At 40.2% G+C, this 19,374-nt stretch overlaps 1 protein-coding gene across 3 annotated transcripts in view; it reads left to right on the plus strand.

Annotated features, from left to right (window-relative positions):
* Positions 1 to 501: 501 nt before the first annotated feature.
* The window catches only part of LOC143856378 (calmodulin-binding protein 60 D-like), a 41,602-nt gene continuing 22,729 nt past the window's right edge, over positions 502 to 19,374 (plus strand). The window contains exons 1-3 of one of the 3 annotated variants that reach the window (XM_077366579.1): positions 502 to 638; positions 1,490 to 1,610; positions 4,695 to 4,770. In XM_077366579.1, the coding sequence (XP_077222694.1) occupies positions 1,525 to 1,610; positions 4,695 to 4,770 (162 nt within the window). In that variant the 5' untranslated portion in view covers positions 502 to 638; positions 1,490 to 1,524. Of the gene's footprint in view, positions 639 to 1,162; positions 1,325 to 1,489; positions 1,611 to 4,694; positions 4,771 to 19,374 lie in introns of those variants that run through there. The other 2 variants (XM_077366577.1, XM_077366576.1) reach the window with 2 other exon arrangements.

Genomic DNA, 19,374 nt, shown 5'->3' on the forward strand with positions numbered 1-19,374 from the left:
TGTGTGAAATGGATGTAGACAGGTGATAACGGAATGTGCACCCTCCCTCTAACGTCTAGCTTTTAGGGGTGAGTTCTACCTGATTAAATTCCCTACACAAAACATAAACCAACCTTATCCTCCTAAGTACGAAGCTTTCTCCATCTCTCCTTGCATGAAGCCAACCTTATCCTCCTTGCACGAAGCTCTCTCCTTCATTTGATTTGGAGAGTTAACATGAGATTTTTAGGGCTGCAACTTGGGTTGGATCAGGTTGAGGCCAACCCAACTAGACCCCAACCCGAATTCCAACCCAGGAGGTTCAACCCATCTCGACCCGAGGAACCTTTTTTCCTACCCGAGCCCGACCCGACCTAAGTTTTTAAGCTTATAAAAAAATATCATAAAAAAGTCGGGTTTCACTCAGGTCGGGTTCCCCCAAAGCCTCAACCTGAACCTGACCTGAACTCAACCTGGGATGGGAAAACTCAACCCGAAAAGACTTAGGGTTACAAAATAGGCGAATTTCATTTTTTTTTAGTTTTTTTTACCCACCCCAATACGAGAGACTCTTTTCCTCTCTTCTTCTTTGCCAATGTCTCTCTACTTCTCACCAACGCTTCTCCCTGACGCTTCTCGCTGGCGGCTCCCCTCGTCTGGTACTCTCCCTCTCTCTCTCCCTCTCCCTCTCCCTCTTTCTCTCTATATCACTCCCTCTCTCTATTTATCTCTCTCTCAGTTTACCCTTGGGTTTACCCAACCTGCACCGGGTGGGGTCTAGGTTCATGAAAAGACTAGCTGTAGAATTGCGGGTATTTTTTATAGGTACTCGCCGGGTCTGTACCTCGTACTGCGCAGATTACCCGTTTGCCGGGTCTACCCTCCTCTACTGATGAAATTAGCTACGGCCGGGTACACCAGTACGTACGGGTGCCATTTTGCCGGGCCTAGTAGAGGGACTGCACATTATAGAAACCTTTATATGTTGGATGGTTAGGAACATCCTAAGGAGATGATATATAAGGTACAACCTATTTACGGCCCCACAAATTAACGGGTTGGATCATCCTGTTAAGTGGGCCCCACTAACCCTCCATAAAAGGATTGGATTTCACGCACACTCGCAGTATAAAATCTCTCAGAATAAACGGCTATGACACGACAATTATCCACTCGCGACAATCTCGGCAGAAATATTTATATACACAGCTCATAGTCCACCAGTAAGGCATAAAAAAAAATGTAAGAGAGATTGTGGCATCAGCATGCTTATGTTCTAGAACTCTCTTCGACTGAATTTACGCGATTCGAAGCTTCTTAGTTGAGAAAGACAGTTGAGAAACTCGTATATCTCTTCCTTTCTTTTTTTGCCCTCAAAATTTGAAATCTGAGAATCAGAAAAGCATTTTTAGATCTTTGGAGAAGAATCTTCTACATGATATTCGTTATTTTGAGGTTTTGATTGGTTCTTTTGGTTAGAAATGTTTTTGATTTCGGAAATTTCTTTCAGAACTTGGAATCTTTTGTTTTTCTTGAGGCAATTCGATGGAGAGAGAGAAACGAGGATTAGATCGTAGCGAGATCGAAGAACATTCAGATTCGAAGAAGCAGAAAGTTCCTGCGCTCGCCAGGTGATTTTCTTCCCTTTTCTTTTGATTTTTTTTTCATCATGTAATAAAAATGTAATTCTTGAAAAAAAAGCTTGCAATGAGGAAACATGTATTCTGATTTCTGAGTTAGCTCATTATTATTTTCCTTTTGTGTTGTTTCATTAAGATTTTTCAGTTTAATTTGGAATTTTTGTTTTGATTTCTTCAATAACTAGAAGTAGCTGTAAATTTAAGTTAACAAATCTAGTATAGAAGATTGATGCTTTATGTGTTTAGTATTGGAGATTTTCTGTGATGTTGTAATAAATTCGAGAGAAAAAAAAGAAACGAAGGTGAGGCAAATTCATTGTAAATGAAAGTAGGTGGTATTTACTATGTGTAATTGAATCGTTGATTCTGCTTAAGGGAGACTTGGGAAAGCTTTTGCGTAATTCATCGTAGAGTATGGAAAGCCATTGCTCTTTGGTCATAGTGTATGGAAAGCCATTGGTCTTTGGTGTGGGAGAGTCTTGAGAAGGATGTAACAAAGTTTATCTAATTTTTGTCAACCATCTTTTAGAGTCCTTTTATTCTCTCTTTCTCATGGGATTAGGGTGGCTTGCTAATGGTATTAGAGGGAAGGAATGAGGAAAGATGGTAATATATGAAAAACAATTTCCGGAAGCATAATCCTATTAGGGAAAAAGAACTGTAAATTATTCCACCAATATTTAGCCCTTAATGAACAGTAATCAACGATTTACCATAAGGTTCTCAAATAAAAGCACAACAATAAAATTGTCGCAGTAAAGCCACTTGAAAATAAGCAAAAATCTCCAACTATTTCACTTGGATGATTTGACAGACCTCAACCAGAAAATTGAAATATAACAGAAGCAAATTTAAAGTAGTTGAAGAGTGTCACACCATTCCACTAGGTCCACACCATACATAGCTTTGAGAATCACTTCTAAAATAAAAGTGATGGAATTCTTCTTTCTATGTAATTGAACTGATGAAATTAGAGCATAAAAGAGCTTAAATATCACTCACAGTCCTTCCCTAACCATGGGCTATCCTAGACCTTGATCTTGCTACCCTAAACACAAGAATCAAATAAGGAACCTCCAAACCCATCTTTTATGAAATCCATGAAACCCATTTAATTTTTATCCATTCAATTGAAATACAGTGGTTATATATAGATAGAAACATTTTTTTTGGTATGTAAACTGGGGTAGAACCTGCAACCTCAAGGTTGAGAAACAAAACCTCAATCATTGAGCTATAGGCCGAACCCCATATAGATAGAAACACAATGGGACTTGATCCTTAAAAAGGGAACTTTCCTTGTTAGAAGGTGCGCGTGTGATTATATAGTCATCTAAGCTATTGTAAAACCTACACATATATCAATCACACATCCTCTAATGGGGGGTCTATAGTAGTAAGGCTGCTATTTGTAACTTCTCATTGGCCACAATCACCTGTCTTCACTGGTAAGCTCCCCATAACTGAAAGAGAAGCATCTTTCAACGTGTTATTATGACAAGTTCTCATTCCTTTTTCACAGGGCATTGTACGGGTCTACGGACCGTGTGGTGAGCCCACATATGAAGTAGGCCTGGTGTCTTTACCGATTGGTAGGATTGTAATTTTTTTTTTTTTTTGGAATATAAAGTGTTTTTTAGGAATAAGAATCAAATGCGTAGAATTTATCTTGAACAACCTATTCTGAAGCACAAAGTAGCCTAAGATAAGGTTTTGTCTGTGAAAATCTATCATATGATCATACAACTTCCCTTACGGTTCTGACCCAATCCCATTAAAACACTCACACAACTTAAGCTTTTAACTTTGCACAGATGTTCCTACATCAATCATCACCCTCCCTCTACCCAAGTTGGGAGAAAGTTCGTCCCTCTTGAATTTGATTGATCTGGCAATTCACCATTATTCTCTTTTGCTGAACCATCCAGTCATTGAACCAAATAGCTTGCTTTATTTTCCGTGGCATTTGCTTGTGCTTGAGGTTGCATTGACTTTGTCCTTAATTTCTTGCCTCCCTGTTGAAAAGTGTGCATGTTGTCCTTTATAGAGTGCCTAATGTATTTATTGAAATGTGCAATAGGATGTGGCTATATCAATTGGAAGGATGTGCAACAACACCTTGCGTATATTATCTTTCTTGACTAGGGGTTCAATCCCATCTTGCCTACCCAAAAAAAAAAAAATCTTGCTTGACTAGAAACTGGACAAGGCATCATGGGCTCAACCATTTGATAACTACGTGTATTCACTATTCCGTACACCCCCAATTAATACGTACTGATTTCTGATTGACATACAAAGTTTAAATCAAAAGCTAAAAAATAACTTTACTTACCTAAATTACCCATCAAAACAAAGAAACCCCTGTTTTTGACATGTACCCTCTTTTATTTTCTTCTTTTTTCTTTCTTCTCTTTTATCTTCTCCATTAGATGCTCTTCCATTAGGGAGTGATTGGGCTATGAGAACATCCTTTCTAGGCTTAGGCATGCCTTGTTTATTAGATCATGTTGGCACTCAGTGGACTTTAGAATATCTTGAACTTTTGATCATTTAATGTACGATGGACTGAGGAGATACTTTCCTTAGAGGGCTTGTGAAGCTGACATTTTCTTTTTTTGATGTTGCTTTAGTTGTTGTTTGCTCCATTTTGATTGAATGCACGATTTATAGGTTTGATGTTCATGGCCATATTTCTTTGGCATCGTTGTTCTATCTCAAGCCTTCCTTTTTTCTTTTATATTTTTCTCTTTTAAATAAATCCTGTTTTCAAACTTCTGTAGATATATCTTTTATTAGGATCCATGATCAAAATTTACTTTATTTTATTTTATCTCCTTATAATCTTTGTTTTGGAGTACTAATTTCTTTGTAAACGTTGCTGTGCTGTTGTGAGTTTCATGCAAAGGTTTCTGTCATTGTTCTTATAACTTGTAATATTATAGAGATGTCTTTAATCATCATTTGTGCTGTTCTAATGAGTTCTGTTATTTAGCTTGAAGCACTATTGTGTTTTTATATGTCATTAGTTTGTATATAAGTCTCTGCTTATTAAAAGACTAATATTTTGTGTAGTGTAATTGTGGAAGCTCTCAAGGTGGATAGTCTGCAAAAACTTTGCTCGTCGCTGGAGCCTATTCTTCGCAGAGTTGTAAGATATACGAACTTACTTGCTGGCCTCATATCCTCCCTTTTCTATGGAGAATTTTGGGATACATTATTGTTGGATGCTTAAGATCTCCTAGTGATGTGTCGCAAAACTCATTTTACTGAATTCTAATGGTAATTGAGAATTGAAACACAACACATAATTAAAACATCAACAGAAAACCTTCATACCTTCTTGTTCATGTTAGTGTTGCAGATTTATTGTTTATGATGAGAATCTTATGATTCTATCCGTACTTATTGTCTACAATTTGAATCATTATAATTTTTTTCATAAAATGGTAGAAAAATCACCTTGATCATGAGGTGAACCATGTAACTGTCACATGCATGTAGCTATGTGCCTAATGTATGTCTGTTTCCAACTCTGATGACAGTGTCAATGAGATGGGTAGTTGTGGCACTGGAGGATGTACGAGCAACTACCAGGAATCATGATTTCATTTTTTAATTTGGGGATTGTATGGTTGCAATATTTATCTTTGTTTTATGTAACTTAAAAACTGTGCCTTACAGTTCTATTTTTCTTTTCAACATTTTCTTACATTTAGAGTGGAGCGTGTTTAATAATTGGTGCTTTAGAATGAAAAAGAGCAGGAAATTGAAAAATTTATAACTTGAATCTGAACTTGAAATATAATGATGTAACAAATCAATCACATTTCTGTGGAGCATCATCAACAAGATGAGTAACAATAAGAGTCAAAAGTGGACCGTAGAGGCCATGGCTTGGGATGGAAATGGTAGGATGCTGTTGTTTTTTATTTATTAGAACATCTAGTGATTTTTATTTGGCTTTATGTTAAGGTTAAAATATAATGATGTAACAAATCAATCACATTTCTGTGGAGCATCATCAACAAGATGAGTAACAATAAGAGTAAAAAATGGACCGTAGAGGCCATGGCTTGGGATGGAAATGGTAGGATGCTGTTGTTTTTTATTTATTAGAACATCTAGTGATTTTTATTTGGCTTTATGTTAGGTTAAATAGAATTTTGTAGATCTATCATGTTAAAACAATTAATTTTTATGCTTACTTTCTAAATCTGACTTGGGCCATTTGGGGACTGTAATTAGGAGTTGGGTAGGGGTCCCGCAGTCAAAGTTAGGAGAAGAGAGATAATTGTGGATTAAAGATCTTGATTCTTTGAATTAAAAACTAATTTTTGAAATTCAAGATAGAGGGTTTGATGGGGAGCATCCACCAAAGAGAAAGTCCAAAGGAAGGTGGCCCACACCCATTAGGGCCTTAAAGCCCATTAGGCACAGTTAGCCACACGCCCATAAGTGGGGCCGATCATGCCATTTAAGTTGTAAGTAGGACGCCCATAGGTTACTAGTGTTGAAGGATGAAGAGGAGAGGAAGATGAGAGAAAGAGAGAGTTGGGGTGTTCTCCCCCTCACTTATGTATTTATATAAAGAGTGAAGGTACAATGACCACTATGCCCTTAGGCAACACATACACACACATATCTAACATTCCCCCTCAAGCTTGAACAGAAATATTGAGCATTCCAAGCTTGGTACAAATATCACTAAGTTTGGCCTTACTTAGGGGCTTGGTGAAAACATCTGCAAGTTGGTTTGCCGACCAGCAGTGCATATCTCTCTCCGCTGAATCCTGTGCCATATGAAGTGGCAGTCCACCTCTATGTGCTTCGTACGCTCATGGAAGACGGGATTGGTAGCAATGTGAATAGCTGCCTTGTTGTCACAATATACGTGAGCTGGGGATGATGAGGGAAATCCAATCTCAGATAGAAGTGATCGTAGCCAGATAAGCCCACTGCCAGTATGTGACATGGCTCGATATTCGGCTTCAACACTAGACTTGGGTACAACATTTTGCTTCTTACTTCGACAGGATACCAAATTACCTCCTACAAAGGTACAATAGCCAGTCGTGGAGCGTCTATTTGCTGGAGATCCTGCCCAGTCAGCATCATTGTATCCTTCTACCCTCTGATGGCTATGTCTTTTGAAAAGTAGCCTTTCCCTGGGGCACTTTTCAAATATCGAAGAATCTGACTCACAGCTGACAAGTGGGATGTACGAAGAGTACTCATAAACTGGCTAACAACTCCCACGACATAAGAAATATCTGGTCTAATTACTGTGAGATATATGAGCTTCCCCACAAGTCCTCAGTATCTATCCGGGTCATGTAACAAGTCACCTTCTTCTGGATGGAGCTTCGTATTTGGGACAATGGGAGCAGTGGCTGGTCTGTCTAAATACTGTGAGATATATGAGCTTCCCCACAAGTCCTCGGTATCTATCTGGGTCATGTAACAAGTCACCTTCTTTTGGATGGAGCTTCGTATTTGGGTCCATGGGAGCAGTGGCTGGTCTCTTACCCCACGACCCCGTCTCCTCTAGAAGATCCAACACATACTTTGTGAGAGGGAGAGGCTAGTGCTTGAGTAAGCTACCTCAATCCCTAAAAAATATCTAAGGTGGCCAAGATCTTTTGTGGAGAACTTTTTCTGTAGAAAAGTCTTCAACTGTTGAATGCCAACTGTGTCATTCCCTATGATCATAATGTAATCCGCATGTACTATAAGAAGAACATGACCAGCACCTGACTGATGGCTGAAAACTTAATGGTCAACTGCACACTGCCTCATGCCATATCTCATGAGAGCCTCATTGAACCGTCCAAACCAGGCTCGTGGGGACTGTTTGAGACCATACAATGATTTGCGAAGCCTACACACTGGGGAAGACATCTCCCCCTGAGCAACATAACTAGGAGGTTGCTCCATGTACACCTCCTCAGTCAAGTTTCCATGGAGGAAGGCATTTTTGACGTCTAGCTGACACAAGGGTCGGCCATGATTGACTGCAAGAGAAATTAAAACTCGCACTGATGGAATCTTGGCAACAGGAGATAAGGTCTCATGGTAATCAATCCCATATATCTTCATGTATCCTTTGGCAACCATGGCAACCAAGCACGCCTTAAGGCGCTCAACCATCCCATCTGGAAAATATTTGATGGCATAGACCCATCTACAACCAATAGGGTGAGCACCAGGAGGAGGGGAAACAATATCCTAATGCTCTGTTTGGTTGCCTATTTTTAAGAAGAATAGGGGGAGAACATCTTCTCGAGATCTACTGGAAGCTGTTTGGTTGGCTTTTTAGGTCTTCGACCACCGGCGTTGTCGGGCGATGTGGCACCCTCAAGAATTTCTTGCCAAATTTTGCAAAATCGGTGAAATTTCAAGAGAAGATCTCGGGGAGATCGATTTTCCTTCTTTTTCTCTTCCAAGAATAGACATTGGGGAGATCTCTCACAGATCTTCTAGCAACCAAGGAAATAGAAGACGAGGAGAAAAAAAAAGTACGAAATGATGGGGTAAGATGATCATGAGAAACATAAGATGAAATAGGGTGAGCAGTAGTAAGTGAATGAGTGCGTTAGGCAATAGGAGCATCTACAACTACATCACAAGAAGAAGAAGGTACCTGAGAGGTAGAGACCGGTATCTTCGGCTGAAGAGACGATGCCTCGAGTGGAGGTGGAGTAGGATCTGCTCGCAGACGCCACTGATAGACTCTCTGAGTAGCAAGCGGGGGAGGAAGCCCTCGACCCGCAACAGATAGAAGAGGATTTATTCAATCACATAGTTTGGGCTCCTAGAATATTGCGCCCTTGTGGCAATCTATTTGATTGTATTGAAAGGCCCAATGAATTGGGATTTCCCTATTGGGCCAGGTCATTTCGGACTGAGGTTTGTTTGTTTGTAAGTGGGTACGTAACTGAACGAGAAATTTCTTTACCTGTCCAATATCTAATGTTTCAAGATACCCATTCGCCCCAGTATAAATAGTAAGTATTTGTTCTTCCACCATGAGAGGGGCTGATTGAGATTGTTTGAGCAACTCACGTAATCGTTGACCTCTTGCCAATTGATTCTGAGTGGCTTTATCAATATCAGAAGCGAATTGTGCAAAGGCTTCTAACTCTGCGAATTAACAAACTACCCACCAAAGCACGAAAGCCAGGATCTTTCAGAAAATGGATTCCTATTCGAAGAGTGCATAACCGCATGGATAAGCTCATACCAACCCGTCAATTTTGGATCCAATTCGGGATTTTCCTTGAGAGGTATCGGGAAGGAATTGGAATGTAATAATATTGATTCATACAGAAGAAAAGGTTCTCTATTGATTCAAACGCTGTACCTATGGGATAGGGATAGAGGAAGAGGAAAAAACCCGAAGATTTCACATAGTACGTTTGATCGAAAAATCAATCAGATTGATTTCGTACCCTTCGCTCGATGAGAAAATGAGTCATATTCTACAGGATCAACCCTATGGGACTTAAGGAATGATGGAAGGGAATAGAAAGAAAAGTGAGGGAAAGAAAATCGAAATAAAGAATCAAAGAAAATAAATAAGTAAATAAATAATAAATAAGTAGAAGAACTCAGATTCCAAATGAAGAAATTAAAACTCGAAAAGGATTTTTCTGATTCTCGAAGAATGAGGGGCAAAGGGATTGATCGAGAAAGATCTCTTGTTCTTATTATAAGATCGTGATTTGATCCGCATATTTTGGTAAAAAGAATAATCTTCTCCTTTGATCATGAAACGATTAGGAAAAAAGAAAAAATATTTTTTCTACAACCATGAGAGGGGATTTCTATATTTTGCATCTAATTGAATTGTGGGAATATGATAATCTCGTTCATGAATTATTAGAACCCTCGACTCAAACTTTACTAAGAACTTTAGTTTCTAGTCCAAAGCCAATATTTGAAAACCTATACTACAGAAATTTGATCAATTTTTGATTGAATGACACGCGGTTCCGCAAGAACTTCCAGAAACATTTGGAACATTTCGTTTCTGAATAGAAGCACTGTTTTCAAGTAGTCTTCGATCGATTACGTATTAATCAATATTCGATTGATTGGTCTGAGGTTATCGACAAACAAGATTTGTCTAAGTCACTTCTCTTTTTGTCCTTTTGTAATTCTTTACATAAGGACTCGGAAAATACCGGATCCCCACCTACACAAGCAAATTGTTGTTAAAACTTCAAAATGGCATTTTCTCTTGACCCAATCTTTTTTTTCTCTTTTTCATTTGGGAAAGACAAGAAAATTTCAGGGTAACCAACGTTTATTGGAAAAAGCAACCCCAAAGATGATCAAATTCTATTGAATCTAATTCAGTGATCATTTATCAAAGAATGACTCTGGTTATCAAATGATTGAACAACTGGGATCAATTTACTTACGATACTTAATTGACAGCCTATATCTGGCCAGTTACTAGAGATTCGCGATTGTTCCATTTCCTGATGTTAGCAATGTACAACGATCAATTGGGATCATTTTCTTCTCGAGACCTTTTACTTTTTTTCATCATGTGGGAGTTAGAATTAATTCCTGTTTACCTACTTTTATCCATGTGGGGAGGTAAGAAACATCTGTACTCAGCTACAAAGTTCATTTTGTACACTGCGGGGGGTTCTATTTTTCTCTTAATGGGAGTTCCAGGTATGGGTTTATATGGTTCGAATGAACCAACATTAAATTTTGAAACATCAGCTAATTTATCGTATCCCGCGGCATTAGAAATAATATTCTATTTTGGCTTCATTATTGCTTATTCTGTCAAATCACCGATTATACCCTTACATACACGGTTACCAGATACCCATGGAGAAGCACATTACAGTACATGTATGCTTCTAGCTGGAATTTTATTAAAAATGGGAGCATATCGATTGGTTCGGATCAATATGGAATTATTACCCCATGCTCATTCTATATTTTCTCCCTGGTTGATGATAGTCGGAACGATTCAAATAATCTATGCAGCTTCAACTTCTCCCGGTCAATGCAATTTAAAAAAGCGAATAGCCTATTCCTCCGTATCTCATATGGGTCTCACAATTATCGGAATTGCTTCCATAACTGATATGGGACTCAATGGAGCCATTTTACAAATCATTTCTCATGGGTTTATTGGTGCTACACTCTTTTTCTTGGCAGGAACGAGTTACGATAGAATACGCCTTGTTTATCTCGATGAAATGGGAGGAATAGCTATCCCAATGCCAAAATTATTTACCATGTTTAGTAGCTTCTCGATGGCTTCGCTTGCACTGCCAAGAATGAGTGGTTTTGTTGCAGAATTGGTAGTCTTTTTTGGAATAATTACCAGCCGAAATACCTTTTAATGCCAAAAATACTAATTACTTTTGTAATGGCAATTGGAATGATATTAACTCCTATTTATTCATTATCTATGTTATGCCAGATGTTCTATGGATACAAACCATTCAATGTTACAAACTCCTACTTTGTGGATTCTGGACCATGAGAACTATTTGTTTCGATTTGTATCTTTCTACCCGTAATAGGTATCGGTATTTATCCCGATTTAGGGATACTACTAATGGAGTTGAGTAATCGAATTGTATCAATTGCTTACTAGATCATTCTGCGAAGCGTTTTCAAATAAAAATATCTCGATTTCGAAAAATCTACTGGAATCCAGTAATATATGAATAAGAACCTTTTGATCCAAAAAATATTTCAATGATTTGATTCCCATATTCGTATTTCGATTCTCAAAGTAATTCACATGATAGGAAATTTTTTCCAACCTAATTATTCCTAAATATTCTATTTCAATGAACCAGCTCTTGCCAAAATTATGGATATTACAATGAGGAGCAACCAACCCCATTTTTTTTTCATTTCTTTTCCTCTTTCTTTACTTTACTGTTCAAAGAGGAAGTCGTTATGTTATTATGTAGATACATACTTTATTCTACTGGAAACGACATAGACATAGTGGTTATCCAAAGAGGTACTACGCGTAATAAGATCTTGCTTTCGTTGGGTGATTCATGCACACTTCCGTTTTATACTTCTAGGAATCTTCTTTATGCTTTATCGACTCACCTCATGTCATGGTTCAAGAATGAAAAATAGGGGGGTCCGTTACTCCTTTTCCAAATCCGAAGAAGTAATTCATTGAGCCCATAACAGATGATCAAAGGAGTTCTATAGTTAGTTAGATTTTCAATATTCCTATTTACTTTACTATTTACAGCGACGAAGAATATAAATATCACTATATTTATTCCTTTTTCTACTACTTCTTCCAAGCGCAGGATAGCCCCAAGGGGTTGTGGGTTTTTTTCTACTAATTGGGGCCCTCCCTTCACCACCCCAATGGGGAAGCCGAAACCTGAGGAGGAGGAGAGTCTAAGACAGGTGGAGGGACAGGGACACCTACGGAAGGAATAGGTGGGGAAACCGGGTCGGGTAGAACTGGAAAAGGAAGAAAAGGCATAAAGGAGAGGGAGGAGATCCATGGGCAGAAGGAGAGAAGAAGGGAAGAGTCTCAAAGAACGTAACATCGGCAGAGACAAAAAGGGGACGGAGTCTGGGGCTGTAACACTTATAACCTTTCTGAGTACGAGACATGGTTTTAAATTTCGGTTTCGGTGGAAAATGAAACGAAATTCACGGTGAGTCGGAAAAGTACCAAACTTCGCCGAAATGTTTCGGAAATTTCGGCCGAAACGTTTCGTTTTGGTAAAATTTCGGTGAAATTTCGGAAATTTCGGTGAAACGTTTCGGAAATTTTCGAAATTTCAGTGAAATTTCGGTGAAATTTTTACAAGATTTCGTCCGAAATTTCGTACCGAAACCGAGATTTAAAACCTTGGTATGAGAGTATCCCAGAAAGACACACCGCTTAGCCCGTGGGTCTAACTTATCCAAACCCGGGGTAAGGTTGTGAACAATGGAGACACAACCAAATTCCCGTGGGGTAAGGGGAGGCCCTAAGGGTGTAAAACTGAGAAGGGAGGATGACAATCGAGAACTGAAGAGGGTAGACGGTTGGCTAGGAAAGAAGCCATAAGGATAGCGTCGCTCCAATACAATTTGGGAACATGCATCTGAAAGAGCATGGTGCGAGTCATATCAAGTAAATACCTCTCAGTTACTCTATTTTGCTGGGAGGTGTACTCTCGAGCATTATCTGTACGTAAACATTTAAGAGGAAAAGAGTATTGAGTAACAATCAGCATAGAAATGGCGAAAGCAGTAAAGACTTTAGATCTATCCTTTAATAAAAACAACCATGTCATTCGGGAATAATCATCCACAAAAACAATAAAGTATCTGTATCCAGCAAATGAGGTGATCCTTGAGGGACCCCATACATCAGAATGAACTAACTCAAAAGGACTAGACACTCGACTAATAGTCCGAGGAGGAAAGACACATGATGGTGTTTTCCGCGTTCACATGACTCGCACTGAAAGGGCTGAAGCGGTGAAGAGACAACAGAAGTCCGCTGGAGACACTGAAGAGAAGGATGGCCAAGACGGCAATGCCACTGATAGGCGTCCACCGAGCTATGGAAAATGGTAGGCGGGGGTGTGCACTGAAGCTAATAGAAACCATCCACCTCACATCTAGCCAATTGTCCTCCCAGTCGAGAGATCTTGAAACAGACAATAAGAAGGGAAAAAATGAGACAGAGCAATTAAGGGCTTTGGTAATTTGATTGACAGAAAGTAAGTTAAAAGGTGATTTGGGGACACAAAGAACAGAGGATAAAGTAAAGCTCGGATGGGGGGAAGAGCCCCAATATCAGAGATGAGAGCCCCAATACCAGAAAATGGTAGGCGGGGGTGTGCACTGAAGCTGATAGAGACCATCCACCTCACATCTAGCCAATCGTCCTCCCAGTCGAGAGATCTTGAAACAGACAGTAAGAAGGGAAAAAATGAGACAGAGCAATTAAGGGCTTTGGTAATTTGACTGACAGAAAGTAAGTTAAAAGGTGATTTGGGGACACAAAGAACATATGATAAAGTAAAGCTCGAATGGGGGGAAGATCCCCAATACCAGAGATGAGAGCCATAGTCCCATCAGCAAGAGTAACTGACCTAGATGTAGAGTGAAAAGGACGAAAAGAACTAAGTGATGAAGAATTACCAGTCAGGTGATTGGAAGCCCCAGAATCAATAATCCAGGGACTCGACCGAGTAAGAAGAGTAGTAGGTGAGCTACTTGCATGGGCAAAACCAGCAGTGGGTGGACGGTTGCTAAGACGAATACGCTAAAGCTCCTCATAGTCGGCTCTGGAGATGGTGAGAGTATCAGTCTGGGCAGATGGGGGTACACTGCCAAGGATGGAGGAAGACGACGACGCATCATCAGAAGCAGTAACGTGTGCAGATCGGGGAGGGCGATGCTGTGGATGAAGTGTGTAGCAAATATCAACATGATGACCCTCTCGTTGACAGTGCGTACAATAAGAGCGGCCTCGGCCACCGGAGCCTCTACCACTACCAAGATCACGGCCACTGCCACCATGGCCCCTACCATGGCCAACTTGGCCACCACCACGGCCAGAGTGGAAACCACCATCATAGGCAGCAAGGGCTGATCCCTCAGTAGGGAGGGCGGTAGAAGAGCCACCTGGGACGCACTGCTGGGCTCGTGAGTAGATCTCAATAAGGGAGGGAAGAGATTCTGATCCAAGAAGCTGTTGGTGAAAAGGTAAGAAATCCAGTCCCAAGGAGTGGAGGTAATGAATAGCTCAGAGCTGGTCCCGCTGGCGAGCAAGTACTGTGAGATTAGAGGTGATAGGCATGAAGGCATCCAACTGCTGGCAAAGAGAGGTGAAGCGGCTGTAGTGGGTGGACAGAGAGTCATCCTGATGGGGACATCAACAATGGGCATGGATTTAAGGTTTACAAGCGTAGGCGTAGACGAGACTGATGGCGGGGACTCTAGCATGGGTCACAGGCATTGTTGTCTTTTTTTTACTATTTACTTTCTATTTCCTTCATTTTATTTGTAGCCTACTTTTTAGGCATCAAATTTCATCCGTTTCTTGTGTTTTTGGTATTATTAGAAATATTTTTCAATTACCTATCTAATGAGCCCAAGATCATATGATTTGGATGTGTTTTGAGCAAGTTATGAGTGTTTTTAGGAAGTGATATATGTATATTACAGGATTATTATTTTAGGTAAGTTTTTATGTTTACTTAGTTTACTTTAGATTAGATGAATGGTTGAGATTAGTTTTTAACTTTAAGTTATCTTCTAGGGTTTCTTTTCTTATAAATACATCTTATGAAAGCAATGTAAAAGACTTGAATATTGAATAGAATTGAGATTTTTTTGTGAGCGCTATTGTGGCTTGGACTTCTTCTCTTCTCCTCTTTGTGGCTTGGAGCCATTCTTCTCTCATCTCCTCACATCTATGCTCTTCCATTATCTTCTATTTCTTCAATGAAATCAATACAAACAAAGTTAGTAAATCAGATTTTCTATTTTCTTTGTTCTTGAACCTTAAAACTAGAAAAACCCAAAATCCATAGATCTCCCTTGTTCTCCAAAATCTTGTTATGAGACTTTGAGAAATTGTTTTTATGATTAAACCTCAGCCTAAACACCCAAGAACCCTAACTTTAAACCCCTTTTGAGTCTTATCGCAATTTTCACCATTTCAAGCCTTAAAACTAGTTTTAGTGAACCCTAGCCTAAACCTACCATCAAATCAGAGCCTAAACCCTAGATTAACCTTTCTTTTACTTTCTAAACCTTAATCTAAGATTTGGACAGCAATATTAAATCAAAATCCCAGATCTGCCAAATTACCAAAATACCCCTACAGCCCAAAACTGGACCGTTTTGAGCTTTTTACTGCTTCTGGACATTTTTTTTCTTCATTGGATATTATTTTTCTCATGCTTACGTTACATCTATTTCATTGGTACTTATATTAGCTTTTAATTCTTTTAATTGGTTGCATGCATAGGCCCTGTTTCAGACTAATCTTTCTATTATCAATTCTTCTAACGAATCCTTATCGCTTTGATTGATTTGTATAAGGTTTACTTCATGCTAATTATGTTCCTTCTAATTATTGAATGCATTCTAAGCCTCGATATTGCTGGTGCCCATTAATTAAACCTTCATTAAATCAGCCCTAGGTTAGTCCCTTTAGAAGTTTTGAGTCTTCCGAGTTAACCCTAAGCCTTTCCTAAAACCATTATCCCATTAGGAGTGTAGGATTTTCTCTAGATTAGGTATTGTCCTACATCACTTCCCCACGCTCATGTCGAATCCACTCTGAATAAGTAGCAAAGATACGTGTGAGGTTATCAACCTCAGAGTACATCAGCGCAATGTGATCCCAAATAGCCTTGGCCGAGGGCAGGCTCATCATCGGTAGGGCAACAGCAGGAACCATACTCTGCCAGAGGAGGGTGTGGATCATAGCATCGTCCTGTCTCCATCGGTCATATGACATATCTGAAGAGGAAGGAGGATCACTCTCAATAAGGGACACCCGACCCTTAGCAAGGAGATAGGTCTTAATAGCCTGGTGCTAGCTGAGATAATTGGAGCCATCCAATTTCTCAGAGGTCATATGGGGAAAAGACTGCTCCAACGAGGGAGAATAAGACATAGGAGAGTAGCTTGAGGAAGGAGCCGTAGGTAGAGTGGAAACGATGTCAGCAATAGGTGGGCTGACAGGGGAATCCGTGACAACAAAGGGATCCATGATAACTAAAGGAAAGAGTGACTAATGGCCAACCCGGTGAGAAATAAACATGAGATGAGGACGGGATACAAATCATGTGAGAGGCCCACAAAGGAGACTGCGGCTCCGGTAGAGAGGGACAAAGAAGCAAGAAATAAATGTCCAAGACATTGTAAGAGAGATGAATCGAAGAGAATGGACCTAAACCGGGGCTGCGGACATGAGAAAGAAAGGATTTCGAAGATAATTTAGGCCATTAGGGCAAGGAGGGAGAAATGATAGAAAGGAGGAGTAGAGATTTAGAGGGAGAGAAGGGAAAGAGAAGAGCTAAAGAGTAAGAAGAAGAAGTTTAGAGGGAGGAGGTGAAGGAGGATGCCGAGAGGATGAGGGGCTGGTGGGGGGGAAGGGGGAGTGGGCGAGGGTTTGGGGAGGGAGGAGAGGGGGGCTGGGGAGGGGCGGGAAACAGAGGAGGGCTGTTGCGGGGGGTTGGAAGAGGGTTAGGGTCTGCCGGGGGGTGTTGGGGAGAGGTGGAGGGGCTGTCGAGGGGTTGGAAAGAGGGTTAGGGGCTTACGGGAGAGAAGGGGGTGCCGGGAGGTAGGAGTACCTCCCGAGCGTGGAGAGGGGTGGAGGTGCTGTGCGAGAAGGCTGGGAGGGTTTTGGAGTGGTGGCGAGGGGCAGGGAGGAGGGTGATGGAGTGGAGGTGGGGTGAGAGGGGCAGGGAGGAGGTCGCGGGAGGGGTGTGGGGGGGCAGGGAGGGATAGACAAGGGTCAGGGGTACTTGCGGGGATTTTTTTTTTTGTGGGTGGGGAGCTGGGGTAGGAGAGAGGTGCTGGTGGAGGGAGGGGCTGGCAGAGGTTGGAGGGGGGGCGAGGTGTAGGGGAGGGTTGGAGAGAGAGAGGTGCGAGAGTGGAGGTGGGGTGGGATTAGATTAGGGTGGAGATTAGGTTAGGGTTTTGGGTTGAGATTAGGTTTGGGTTTGGGTAGGGGGTGGAGACGAAGTGGAAGAGGTTGAGGATGGTCCTCAATGGGTCCGTAGGGTACTACAATCCTAGGGCTCTGATACCATGCTGAAAGATAAAGAGGAGAAGAAGATGAGATAAAGAGTGAGCTGGGGTGTTCTCCCCACTTATGTATTTATATAAAGAGTGAAGGTACAATGAACCAAGGAAGCCGGATTCGCACCCGGAGTTGGGGATTCGCGATTCCCCGAATCGCGAATCGGAATCGCAATTCGATTCGATTCCCCGATTCTGGGGAATCCCGAATCCATACTATCGGAATCGCGAATCGTAATTTGGGAATCGCGATTCTGTTTACACCGGAATCGCGATTCGGAAATAGTAAAAACGCGTTTTATGGAAATAAAATCCGCGATTTTTATTCATTTGGATTCGGGAATCACATAATTGGAAATCGCGATTCCCATAAGATCAAATCCGGTCTTTTAGTGATGGGAATCGCGAATCCCAACTTTTGATGTGAAATTACTTATATAGCCTATTTTAACAGTAAGGGTTTTTTTTTTAGTGGGGTTATTTTGGTAATTTCACTTTAAAACCTATAAAAGCTTAAAAAAAAACCGTAAAAAACGAAAAAATCAGAAAACCTAAAAATCTAAAATCCCTCTTCTCCTCCTCCTCACAGCCGCCCCTCTCCCCCATTCCTCTCTCGCCGCCGCCCCTCCTCGCCGCGATTCCCGCCGGCAAGAAGAAGAAGAAGAAGAAGAAGAAGGGAGTAAGGGTATGTATATTATTTTTTCTATTTTTTTTATAAATATTAAAAAAAACGGAAGGGTTTGAGAGGGTTTCTGTGTGGATGGTTTCTGTGAGAAACCATTCTCACACAGTTTATGTGAAATGCACAATTATGTTTTTGATTTTGAATTTTTGATTATGGTTTTGATTTTTGATGAGGGCACTCCTCACGGCATGGCCCGCACCACAGGATAATCCAAACCGTGGATTATCATCACGGTTTGGAACTTTGGAGTTTTGATTCTTTTGAATTTTGATAATCCATGATTTTTTATTTTTTGTATTTTTGATAATCACGGCATGGCCCGCACCAGAGGATAATCGAAACCGTCCATTAGATGGGTGGCCTAAAAATATTTTTTTTGCCCCAAAAATCATTTCCATAATTTGATCCTAAGTTCCTAAGTCTATGGATCCGAGTTAAACTGGGTTTTTTTTTCTGAATGGTTTAACTATCTGCAATACTTTATGTTCACAGATTCAAGCAAATCCATTTTATCCCATCTGTACACTCTACTTGCACATTAATTCATTAAATCAGCACCTATCATTTGTGAGGATAATTTAAAGTTAGTTTGAACATTTCATCTTCAACCTGAGGTTGCATCCCAATTTTTTGTGCAAAGTGGATCATGAATTACTGATACGTGTGTTATCTTAGCTTAAGAAATACTGTTATATTATGGGGTATTTACAAGGGATTTATTCTTCATATGTTGTTAATTTTACCTCCTGATTTTTATGGCTAATGTGTAAAGGGTGCTTGTGATTAGAGAAAAGGCTAATATAACTTGGTTTTCTTTATGGCTGTTCTTGTGTCATACTTTGGGAGTGTTGAAGAGGAAAGTGTATTTGAATTGGAACGCCAATAAGGAAAATTTGTGCTGACACATTGATTTAAATGTAGCTATTGTTATGTGACTTGAGATTTAGGTCCCTTTTCTGATTCTTTTATCACAGTTCATGTTGTTTATGTAGCCTCTAATGTAAGAATCAGACAGTAGGAGGAAATGTTCTGAAGGGGTTAGCTTTAACCCTAATCCTAATACCAATTCATTGTTTCTTGGCCCTCTAGAATAGTATCAGCACAATTTTGTTTGATAATTTCACAAGCTTTATCTGCTTCCATAGTGTCATTTTGAAGGGTTATAATTGTTGTAGTCTGTTGATATAAAGATAGTGAAGAAGTTGATGCAAATTGTCGGAGTGTGGTTAAGGGGACATTCATTCCATGAGTAGTGACATGGTGTATGCATCTGCGTGTGAGTGTGTTAGT

This window comes from Tasmannia lanceolata, unplaced genomic scaffold (assembly GCF_043159265.1).
Source record: "Tasmannia lanceolata isolate RefF3 unplaced genomic scaffold, GAP_Taslan_0.1 ptg000023l, whole genome shotgun sequence".
Taxonomy (NCBI): domain Eukaryota; kingdom Viridiplantae; phylum Streptophyta; class Magnoliopsida; order Canellales; family Winteraceae; genus Tasmannia; species Tasmannia lanceolata.